This window comes from Artibeus jamaicensis, unplaced genomic scaffold (assembly GCF_021234435.1).
Source record: "Artibeus jamaicensis isolate MK-2021 breed Jamaican fruit bat unplaced genomic scaffold, CSHL_Jam_final contig_908, whole genome shotgun sequence".
In the NCBI taxonomy this organism is placed as follows: domain Eukaryota; kingdom Metazoa; phylum Chordata; class Mammalia; order Chiroptera; family Phyllostomidae; genus Artibeus; species Artibeus jamaicensis.
The window spans coordinates 5,605,780-5,618,838 of NW_026522009.1; the positions used below are offsets into that span (position 1 = coordinate 5,605,780).

The 13,059-nt window shown below is 35.0% G+C and overlaps 1 protein-coding gene across 3 annotated transcripts in view; it reads right to left on the reverse strand.

The window, feature by feature from the left end:
• Positions 1-13,059, reverse strand: part of EPHA5 (EPH receptor A5) — a 327,487-nt gene that overhangs the window by 33,553 nt on the left and 280,875 nt on the right. For all 3 annotated transcript variants that reach the window (XM_053655038.1, XM_053655037.1, XM_053655036.1), the window contains 2 exons: positions 11,966-12,091; positions 11,057-11,242 (listed from right to left, as the gene is read on the reverse strand). In XM_053655038.1, the coding sequence (XP_053511013.1) occupies positions 11,057-11,242; positions 11,966-12,091 (312 nt within the window). The remainder of the gene's footprint in view (positions 1-11,056; positions 11,243-11,965; positions 12,092-13,059) is intronic.

Consider the following 13,059-nt stretch of genomic DNA (forward strand, 5'->3'; position numbering starts at 1 on the left):
ATCAGAACAACTTGTATAAGAAGCAAATTGTGAATCGAGTTCATGTTCATCTGACTCCAAAAGCGTTTTTTACTTCTTCCATACTGTGATCTCAATAATTTCAAAATTTTATTTTAATTAAAAGTTTATTTGTAACTCTTACAAATATTTATTTTTCGTATCAACCCAAGCCTAATAATCATAATTATGCATGCCAAACTATTCAATGACTGATGGAAGATCTGGTAGAAACTTGGCTTCTTTCAGTAAATAATATGTTCTTACAACTGATCATTACTTATATCTGCTCTGAGTGTTCTGGTGTGTTCTATAGTGAATGGTCTTGGAGTCTACTTATATGAGGTATTCATAGTAGTCAGAGCCATAGAAGCAGAAAGTAAAAATGTGGTTGCAAGAGACTGGGCTGAAGAAGAAAGGAAGACTTGCTTCTCAATGACTATAGAATTTCAGTTATGCATATGAAAAAAGTTCTAGAGATTATTACACAACATTGGGCTTATAAGTAATACTATAGTGAACACTTAAAAATTTAACAGGTAGATTTTATATTTGGTTTTCTTTTCTACCACATTAAAAAAAAACAGTTTGGTTTGCTACTACATGATTTTTGGTGCCAATTTTTATCACAAATCCAAGAGGCAGGAGAGAGCCATTTTTGGAAATTTAATACTTTTCCATAAGATCTCAGAGTTAGGAGAAACCAACTTCCAGGAATGTTAATCTAGCTCTCTCTTCAGAGTGTGGTCCCTGACAAGTAGCATATGTGTCATCCAGGGGTTGTTAGAAATGCCAGATTTCAGTGCCTGATCCGATTTATTGAAATAGGTTCTGAAATTTGGAAATATCCTAAGGCACACATTAAATTTTCAGAAACACTGAAATAAACCATATCTCGAGAATTGTAGCTAAATTTGGGTTTATTATTTTATTTGCATTAATACCACCTGCTTTTCTGAAACGATTAACTCACCAACAAACATATGATATAGTTTAAGGATATAATGGAACATTTGATTTAGAAGCATCATGATTCACTGGAAAACAACTGTCATTGGGTTCCTGCCTGAAACACTTTGCAAGACTTGTAAAGAATTAAAAGTAAGCCTCTGCTTATGCTTGTTAGATCTATGGTCTTATCTTACTATGTCATTCTATTTGGGTTATATAATATTTAATATACTAACACTTGTAGCTGTTTAAAATTACTTATATTTTTACCCCACAGGAAACATGGGGTAACTCAAATAACATGATTCAATTATTCACGGTTAATGGTCAACCACCTAAAGAGACCTTGTGCTTATAATAGAAATGGGCAGTGATTACAAGGTGGGGAGAAAGTATGGGGCTGTTGGGTACTCAGATATTTTCATTCTATTATGGTCATTATTTGTTAATTAACCCTTTAAGAAAAGTCTTTTATAAAATTATATAATTCTAATTTGGAGAAAGATGATAAAATAAAAAACATATTATATTGAAACAAGAGCATAAAGACACCAAGTATTTCTATAGGTAGAAATTCTCAACTTTACATATTTTTCTTTTATTTGATATCATTTACATTGAGGTAAAATTTTCCATTTGAAATTTACTTCTCATTAAAATTGTGAGAGTTTTAGGATTTGTTAGAATTTGAATTATTCTGACATTAGTGTAAGTGGATAATAATTATAGAATCAGAAATTTATATACTTTTCAGAGGAGTTGGGGACCTAAGAATGGTCAAAATGGACAGTTTTCTATTATTAATAATGAAAATAATTTCGCTTTTTCAGCTTCAATTTTTATGTATTTTCATTACCATTTAGTCCCCTAATCCATACCTCCCTGCAATCACCACACTGTTGTCCATGTCCACGAGTCCTTTGGAAACACAAATTTTACCTGGCTGGTGTGGCTCAATGGACTGAGCCCTGGCCTGTGTTCAAACCAGAGGGTTGCCAGTTTGATACCCAGTCAGGACACAGGGTTGAGGGACAGGTCCCCAGTAGAAAAGACACAAGAGTCAACCACATATTAATGTTTTTCTCCACCTCTTTTCCCTCCCTTCCCCTCTCTAAAAATAAATTAATAAAATCTTTAAAGAATAAAACAAAATTTTATTCACTAATAGTAAACCTATGAGACAAAAAATCTATTTTCATAGATTTATATTCTTGCAAATGATTTGGATTTTATCAGGAAGACCAGTTATAAATCCCTAGTAATTATTTTATGTATATTTATTAACTCTGTATATACCCCAACAAAGAAAAAAATAGTACCGATTAATGAGCTAGCTTCTGTTTTTTACTTCAGTTTTAATTTTTTTATTTTTTAAAGATTTTATTTATTTATTTTTTAGAGAGATGTGAAAGGAAGAAGAAAGAGAGGGAGAGAAACATCAATGTGTGGTTGCCCCTTGAGCACCTCTAATTGGGGACCTGGCCTGCAACCAAGGCATGTGCCCTGACTGGGAATCAAACCAGCAACCTTTTGGTTCCCAGGCCCACACTCAATGCACTGAGCTGTATCAGCCAGGGCCTTGTTTTTACTTCAGTTTTAAAGTTATTTATTTTCATCTTGGTTTATCATCGATTCATAGAAATTATTTCCTTTTGTGAAATAGAAGAGGCAAAATTCTAGCATAGTCATACTTCAAAGATTTTAATTTATATTTTTCAGGCCTAAAGGTAAATCACATTTTGTGTACCACAGGTATAAATGGATGCTTTTAAGCACCTCAACTTTAACTTATCCACAACTGAACTACTGGTTACCAAAAACACTCTTGTTCCTTCTAGACTCTTTATAAGTGGCAATTAGCTTCTTCAAGGTATCCAGGACAAATAATGTATAATTATCATTGGCTCCTCTCTTTTCTTCATATTCTACTTCCAAACCATAAGAAGTCACATTGTGATTGCCTTAAAAATATCTACAGAACTCAACAATTGCCCTCTACCTTGTTATATCTGTACTCTGATCAAATCATTAAGGGGCATGAATAATGTTGGTGGCCTCCTCACTGCTTGCTCCCTGCTTGCATGCCAGCTGGTATCATCTATACTCAACATAGCAGCTTGACTGATGCTTTTAATGTAGAAATCAGACTTTATTACATCTTGGCTCTAAAGCTCACATTAGAAGATTGTTTAACAGGGGCCAACAAATCCTTACATTTCTATCCTACTAGATCTTGAAGTTAATCTCTTACCAGAATCCTCACATTCATTCCACTGAAGCAAAAATGATCTTGTTACTTACTGTTTCTTGAACATTCCATGCAAGTTCTATTTGAGCCTTGCTGGACCTTCTTCCTATAACACTCTGCCCTCTGCTATCTATCTGCAAGGTCTGCACCTTCACTTTATTCAAAACTATTTAGAGAAGTTCTTCGCTAAGTAAAAGAGAAAGCACCAACCCTCAATAGAACCAACCCTTACTATCCTAACCTAGCTTTATTTCTCCATTTAATATATATATATTAAATTTCTCCATATAATATAATATATTATAAGTGCATATGTTCATCTAGTTTCTATCTCTCCCACTGAAAAAAGTTAGCTCCATCAAGTCAGATATTCAGTCTGTCTAATCTCTACTTTATCCCATTTATTAATAGAAATAAACATGTATTAGGGACCAACTAATACTTTTTCAATAAATAAATATTTCTTCTTAAAGTGTATACTGAATGATATGAGGTTGATAATGGACACTGTTTAAGAACTTAGGTTTTGGCGTTATATAGAACTGTTTTAGAATCTGGCATTGTCCTATGCATAGTTTTATGATATGGGATAAGAGATTTAACCTCTTTAAAGTTAATCTTCCTATCTGTAAACTGAGAACAAACACTAGCATACACAGGATAGCACCGCTGTGCAGATTAAAGGGGGGTAGGTAAAGAATACTAAACTTAGTAAACTCTTAAAGTAATGTTAAGTCTAAGTAGTCATAATAATTGTTATGCAAAACCCTGTGTAAAGATTCTCAAACCACTTCCTTCAAATGCATTTTAATTTTTTCTAAAAAAATTGGCATTATAGAATAAAGTGTTTAAATTTAAAATAAAACCTTATGTTAATGTAATTAGTTTTAAATATTTACATGATTATAATTTAATCATTCACTCATTTAATATCATTTATGACTTTTTAAAAATATTGTATTTATTTATTTTACAACCATTGTATGGTTGCCTCTCATGTGGCTGCCACTGAGGACTTGGCCCACAGCCCAGGCATATGCCCTGACTGGGAATCAAACCAGTGACCCTTTGTTCACAGCCTGCACTCAATCCACTGAGCTACACCAGCCAGGGCATTTATGATCTTTTTAAATTACCTAATGTCTCTGGTCCTGCGATTGAGGGGCGGAATTATAAACATATATCAGGTTCAAGAAACTTACTGTGTATGGTGATGATAAAACACATAGAGCTATAACTATGATACAATGTATAGCATGACAAGTACAGAGGAATGTAACTAGAGTTGATAAGATTGCCTCTGAGAACTCATTCATTCAACAAATATGTACGATACTGGCCATGCTGAGCACTGACATAAGAACACAGAGACGAGTGAAAGAGAAGCCTCTGCTCTTTGAAGTTTGGATTCTCACAGAGAACTGGGAAGCTCTCCTTTGCTCAGCTATTCAACCTTACTAAGTGCCTTCTCCGGACCAGGCAGACACAGAGGAAAGAAGGACAAATGAAGATAAATGACACAGGTCACAAATGACTTCAGGTCACATGAAGAAGGTCATGTTTGAATTAAATGAGATCAAGGTGAGAAATAGTGGAAGTGGAGATATAGCCAAAGCTTATCAAAGCAATCAAAATATACAGGGATGGGCATAAGTGGGTAAAATTACCAGCCATCAATACCTAAAATAAAAATAATAGTAAGGCTACAAAATAATAATATTTATTTAAATAAAATAAATATAAACATTAATACATAATAATATAATAATAACCTGCTGTGTTCACTCACATCAGTAAGTACTTTTTTCCACCTCTGTATGTATTTTGTTCCATTTGTTAGCTGGTTTGGTGATGAAGCATGAGAGGAAAGCAATGACTTAGTAAAATCTACCTGAGGACAGGAGGTGTAGAATGAGCTAACATGGGAAAATACCAAAATGGAAAGAGTAGTTTGAATTCTAATGAAATAGCCCTGAGAAATATATAACAAGGGTCTGGAAAACAGAAGCAGCTTTATGAGAATGAAATACTACATCTGAAAGAGAAATACCAATTTATATAAGTTAGATTGACTGACAATTTAAATAATTAATTGTTATTGAATGTGCCATATCCCCAGACTTCAAAAAAATAGAGATTCATCTAGTGCTCCTCTAATATTTGTTTAAGTTTATTAATTAATGGAAGCAACAAGTTTATTTTTCATGGTCCCAGGTTAAGAAATATAACTATGAATAATTTAAGATTTGATAGAAATATCCATCCAATCAATTTTGATAATAATTTTGGTACATGAGAATAGAACCTTGAACTACAGATGCTGCAACTGCATGGAAACATGGAGCAGACTGAGAGTGACCAGAGGGAGGCAGAGAGGGAGACAATGGTGCAAAGAAGGGGAAGGGACTAAGCAAAGACATGTGTGGATGACCCACGGCGTGGACAACAGTGTGGGGACTGACCATGGGAGCACGGAGTAGGATGGACAGAGGAGGGCCAAAGGGGGAACAATTCGAACAACTATACCAGAATAAGAATTAAAAATGATTTAGAAAATATTTTACCAGGCCCTGGCTGGTATAGCTCAATGGATTGAGCGCAGGCCTGGGAACCAAGCAACCACAGTTCGATTCCCAGTCAGGGCACATGCCTGGGTTGCAGGCCAGTTCCCAGCAGGGACACACGAGAGGCAACCATACATTGATATTTCTCTCCCTCTCTCCTTCCCTTCCCCTGTAAAGATAAATAAATAAAATCTTTAAAAAATAATATTTTACCAGGGAAAAAAAGGTGCTGCAATGGAAACATAATTTTTTTTATTTTTGATTATATTCCTGAGTCATTTTCTATAATAAAAGCTGGCACTGTGTATATTGTATTAAGGCATATTGCATTGCCAATGAATCAATTAATCTAAGACCTGTGGGTTTTTTTTTACACCGTGTACCATGAAGCCTCTCCAGAATATGTGTCTATTGATCCCATGTCCTATTTAACAACAAAACACAGAGGGAATCTGAACCAAGGCCCACAGTTGTGGTGCACAGGGCAGTGATACAGGACAGATGAGGGTTCATGATGGCACCATCCACAGGACTGTTAGTTAAGGCTCCACACCTCAGCTTCAGTCAGAAAAATCACAAGATTGAGTTGTGTTTAGGTCTCATTACCCATGTGCTGCAGGTTGAGAATTATTGCTGACCAAATTAGCATCAAATAAGAAAGCATGAAATTAAGGACGCAAATAAAGTGTGTTGCAACATGGTAAGTTAAAAACAGGCTGAAGACTTCCTAAGTTGAATATCAAGAGCTACATTCATTCAGAGGAAATACAATTTCAATTCATACAAAGCAAAAATTAAAGACATAGAAATATTTAAAATATTTACATTGTGCTTTACCTATATGTACGACCTCATGACATCAACATCACATAGAAGATTGGGCATTTAAAATTGTATTTCCACCCTTGCTGGTGTGGCTCAGTGGACTGAGTGCCAGCCTGCAAACAAAACGGTCCCTGGCTCGATTCCCAGTCAGAGCACATGCCTGGGTTGCACGCCAGGTCCCCAGCGGGGAGCACACAAAAAGCAGCCACACATTGATTCTTCTCTCCCTCTCTTTCTCCCTCCCTTCCCCTCTCTTTGTACATAAAGTATTTAAAAAATAAAATAAAATTGTATTTCCAACTACAGTACCATTTTTAGACTAGCATTCACAAAATTTAAATATCACTTGTTGATATTGATACTTGCTTCTATAAATAAATGTTTCGTGTGAATATAAATTATGTGACAATTTTGGTTGTTTTTTTTCCTGAGAAGATTAATTCCTTTAGTTTATATGAGTCATGTTCCATTTATATAAATTCAATAATAAATAAGGGGTTTATAAAAGTAGGTAAATATTAGTTCTAATAAATTGTGGGTTTTATCCACTAGTATCTGATTCATTGACTTAAAAAAGATGGAAATAAATACATATTTGCTACTATAATTGCCTGCAATTTTGTACACACACATGCAATTGGATGTGTATAGGGATCTCAACTTGAACTTGTCCATGTCTGAACTACTAATTACCAACCACATTAAGGTTAAAAGTGTTTAAATAAGGTGGTTATAAATTGGTTTAGATTTAAGTATAATAGATTTACAAAAATTTTTGTGACATGACTTGTGATCTTAGGGAGAAGATTTTTTTAAGCCAAAGAATTAAAAATAAGTGGAACATGTGAATAAGAGTTTGGGAGGAAATGAAGCAACATTATAGACAAATGCAAAAATCATTTCATTGGTAAAGTGTTCAAAAGAAGAAAATATTACCTCAGGGTAAAATGATGATGGATATTTCATGGAAGTAATGAAATTTAATACAGTTTTGAAGTAATTTAAAAAGTGGTGAATATAGAAGTGTCAGTTTTATATGAAGAGGCAATGTAGATAGTGTAACATGGTAGAGCCAGGGGTCATCCCACAAAGAGGAATTTGTAATGGGGTCCAGAACTCAGTATGTCCAGGAAATATTAAAAATATGGGATGTCCTCCCCTCACCTCGCAGGTCTGAACTGGGGGATGGGACACACACAGCAGGGCCATTGAGAGCCATTTTGCCTAGCAACAGTTTTGCAACTAATCTCAGGCACGGTCATTTAACAAATCTATAACTTTTCGTGGATATGTTAAATAACTGTAGTCATGCTTTGAGCCAGGGAGATGAGAGTGACTTCAATCCATGACCTAACTGGGACGCAACTCCCCCTGGTTACAGTGCCTGTGTGAAAGCTTGGAGATGATTTGCTCCCTGACATGGGGCCACACCTGCCTGGACTCACCATGGCAGCCTAGAAAAGATGGAAACATACAGAAATGCTGGCAAGAGTAGCGGATTGTGGGAGGAGTCAGAAATAGGGCTGCGGAGGAAGACTGGCATTGGGATTTAAACCCAAGCGTGGCAGCCATGAAAAGTTTGGAACCATGTAGCTTTGGGGCATACTTTGCCAAGCAGCTTAGGAAGCTGGAAAGAAAGATGTTGGAGTGGTACAGAGCTCTCTGTTAGCAGTTTGGAAGAATGCAGGAAAGATGCTGTGGGGAGGAAAGGGGTGAAGGGACTTGTGCTGGTGGGCCAGGAGAAGGTGCCATGTGGGTTTGGATTAAGAACTGGAGATTCTGGCAACACAGATGATGGTGCTGGAAACCGAAGAGAGCCTGCCAGCTGGGCACGGATGACTGGGAAGAACCAGGGGCTACCTGAGGCATGGACTTCTATTTCTTTTCCTGAGATATGGCACCCCAGACTGGGCAAAGCAGGGGGGGAAGGACGGTGTGTGTGTGTGGGTGTATTAAGGGATCTTGTGATTTAATAAAGATATTAAGCCATTACTCTTAAGTCTGTATATCTTTTGAATAAATAATCTCTGGCTTTGACAACTATAATTCCCTGGCAGCAGGTGAGGTGAACCTAGTACAGGGGAACCCCGGGAGAGAGGGTGTTCACTCATTAATAGTTTATTTCCACCCCCCAGGGTATGCTCAGTAATTATAGAACAAAATATAAGGTACATTAAAATGGACTAAGAATGAAATGGATATGGAGGAATTTATAGCATAATAGAGATAAATGAAAAAGTAATACTTATATAATTATTAATTACCTATGCTGTGCCATGCACATATTACATTCTACCTGTGTTCATGTCACCTTTGCAACGCGGCATGAGGAATTCTTACTCCATGTCAATGATGAAGAAACTAAGATTGTTGAATGTCTAATGAACTTGTGTAGTCACATAGTAGCTTATGGTAGAACCAAAGTAAAAGCAGATGGCTAGATCCCTAGTTCATATTCTTGACCGTTACACAATATTGGTTCCATGATAATAGTAGTAATCTGGAACAGTCCTAAATGTGGCATTAACTCATTTCAAGATGGCAGATTTGCTCTAAGGAGCTTTGCATTTGCCCAGGGTAATAGGAAATGATGGTCAGAAATTATTTTGATGAAGTTACATTTAACAGTCATATTAAAGATGAAATAAAGACATGAAACTTTTTAAATATTTGCATGCTATTATTACTATGACTATCATTAAGAGCTATGGGTTATATAATCAATAGATAAGACCATTCCTTCATAGGAAATGATACTAAGCCCTGTTATGATTCTTGCTCCTATCTTATCTTGCACCATAGGCCCTCACTGATGTCCTTTCAAGGTCTTTCCCTTGGTAGGAGATAAGACTATCAGACAGACTAATGTCAAAGTCAAATTGTCATGACCATCTTCATGCCTTAGTTTTATTTCAAATACCCATGTCTGTTAATTTACACTGTACATATTTATAAAATAATTTTTCATCTTATTACTTTAAAAATATATGTTCTTCTTGCCCCCATATGCCTCTCACTTGTCTCCGCCTCCCACCTTTCTTTAACAACTTGTTTATTCCCCTGAGACCTCAGGATGTTCTTCTTGTTTCAACCATATTCCCTCTGGGTTTCTGTCAAGGGGGTGATAAAGTATGGATGAGTACTCAACTGGGTGAAGAAACCTCTAAGTTTCAAATAAATTCACATGTCTTACAGGTTGTGGATAATTCCTTGAGACAGAGAAAAACACACTCACAGCAATACAGACTCATTCAAAAATTCAACCAGTCATCAATGTGATACTTTTTCCTCTGGTCTTTTTCTCAAACTTGTGAGAAAACTACTGCACTCTCATTTGTGACCTACTGTGAATGAATTATGATTTGGGAATTAACTTTTTATGTACTAAATACACATTATATTTTGCCTCTTCTGTCCCTACTTATTGTGAAAAAATGTTGTCTTGTTTTGTTTCCCATTTTTAAAAGCTAAATAGAATAAATGGATAGCTAATTAATTAAAAAAATACTTTGTCAGTTGAGAACATTTATTGAATACCCATTACTGCTATGAATATTTGACTTATATAACTGAAAATGTTATTAATAGGAGCTGAAATTTTGACAAATGCTTTAAAGAAAGTCTAAAGAATGTTCCTTGACAAGGAACAATATGATTTAGTAAGTGATATGCAGGTCATGAAGAAAAAAGACAGGAATGAGAATAAATAGAAATGGCAAGGAAAAAAAATAGGTTAAAAGAACATAAAGGCTCCAGCTATATGCCCCATAAATATTTTATTGGATGACTGAAGACTTATTTCAAATCCTTATATTGAGAAGCTCACCACAAAACTACATTTACAGTGCACCAGTACAAATTTAAAAGTAATGTGAAATTCTAGATATTTCTGAATAAAAATTTGATTCGCTTTGACAAAATAATTACTCTCAAGGAAGTTTCATAGTCTCCTGAGACTGTCACTGTCCTTAGAACTATAAAAATACTGCAATGAAAAAATATGAATAAAAGACACTTCTGGATGTAAAAACTACTTAAAGGATTCTTAAAAAGCCTGGGAACCTATAGTTATAGTAATACTATTAAATGTTAAACTTCAATGCCTTAATTAGAACTTTGAAGTTAGTATTTCAGTAGAACAAAAAGTGAAAGGAACAGGAGAAAAAATAATTTGGTACCTTTACTGCTTCTTTTATCTAGATACATTTTCTCCAGTGCTGAATTAATAGTAAATTAGTTAATCTGTGTATTGAAAAAAATACATAGAAATACAGGCTCATTTTAAGATCGGTTTTGACCAAAATCTACTACAATACAGGGCAACAAATATTTATAGAAGATAAACTATTAATACCATTACTATCGTTCCCTGAAATTCATAATAACCTAATATTATGCACATTAATATTAGGCTACTTTACACACCCATGATACACATACACACTCATACATTATATGCCATTGTACTTACTTTTGGTCACTACACCTTCTAAGTGAATGATGTTAGGATGATCAAACTGCCCCATGATGCTGGCCTCACCCAGGAAATCTCTACGCTGTTTTTCAGTGTAGCCTACTTTAAGGGTTTTGATCGCCACAGGTAATTCTCTTTTTCCTGGAAGTTTCAAACGCCCACTACAAACTTCACCAAATTCACCTTGTGACAAAGATGGAAAAAAATACATAAAATCATTTGAAATCCTTACTCTAATAATAATATAAAACACTCATAGAATTTCAAGGTGTAGATGAAACGGAGTTAAAAGGAAGTTCAAACTTTGTATCAGTGTTAATAGAAATAAATGGTGCCCTGGGAAAAATCATCTACAGGTGTAGAAAAATCATCTAAAACACTCCGAGGTTATTGGCTTCATCTGTCTCACCTACAAAACCCTTAACGGAAATGTTTCAAGGAAATTGAATGCAACTGACTTAAATAATTTCTTTCTTCCTCCTTTTTCTACTCTAGCAGTGACATTAATGAGAAGAGAAAGGGGGAAAAGGCTGTAACAGGATAAAAAGGAAACAATTGAAGGTAAGAAATGATTCATAACACCTGTGTGCTTGAATTAAGTATTTTGGGCATTAGAAATTATATATATATATGTGTGTGTATAAATGAACAGTAGATAGAAAAACACCATGAGTACTATATATATATTTATTTACTGGTTTATTTTTTATTTCATAAACTAGACATATACTGGTTGAAGTGTGGACTACGCAGAATGTAGCATTAAAATAGGATCAGTTATATACCACTTTGGAAGTGAGTCAGTTAGAAAAGATTAGAAACTTTCTATATTAGATAAGGGCATTGACATATTGCATTCTATTATTAAACTCAAGTTAAAAGTCCCAGTTAAACACATTGTGGTACCTGCTCCAATAACTCTTTCAATGGTAATGCAGGAAGCTTCTATCTCCTTGGCAAATTCATGGACAGCTTGATTGGGATCCTCATAGGTGTGTGGATCAATGTATGTTCTTACTCCCGGCAGTTTAACTGTAAAAATAAATGAGGATTAAAATAGATGTGCCTGTGATGAATGAGTGAAGCTGTAAACGTTATTATGCTAAGTAAAATAAGCCAGTTGGTGAAAGCAAATACCATGTGATCATTTATATGTGGAATATAATGGACAAAATAAACTGACAAACAAAATAGGAGCGAAGGCATAGATACATGGAACAGATGGGAAATGCTGAGAGGGAAGAGACCGGAGGGATGGGATGAAAGAGGGTGAAAGGATTTGCCAAAGAACGTATGTTCATAGCCCAAGACACAAACAATGGTGTGGTGATGGCCAAAGGGAAGTGGGGGCAAAGAATGAGGGTGGCAGGCAAAAGGGGGGAAATGGGGACATTTGCAATAGTGAAATAATAAAAACAAAGTAAAAAATACTAAATAAAATTGTTTTTGAAGTCCAGAGTACAAGAAAAAGACATCATTAACATGCAACTGTGGCTTAAATCCCTAATACCTATAAGTGGCTAAATTGTAAGGACAGACCCTCTCTGAATTATGAGGCTTATTTGTTCAGCTATATGGCTTTTATCATTTTAGAAATCTGGATGGTTGGCATATACAAGATATATATATATATACCAACATATATACCAACACATAAATACATTTTTCAATACTAATGTTCACAGAGTTAGTATCTAAGGCAAACTAAGACAGTTTTGTTCACTAACCTGGACAATGAAATATTAGTGGTTTATGTGTTGGTTTGTTAGTCTGTGTTTCACCTAAATTATCATAAAAAATGATTAATTTTGGGACTCATCGACATAGACAGCAGTGTGGTTCTTGCTGGGGGGAGAGGGATATAAGGGGACTAAGTGGTAATAGAAAAAATGCAATAAAGATTAAGTTAAAAATAATTTAAAATAACCTTTTAGGTGCTTTGTTTTAATAAGACTTATAAAGAAGCTAAAAAAATGAGAAAGAGCTTTACTTCTCACTCC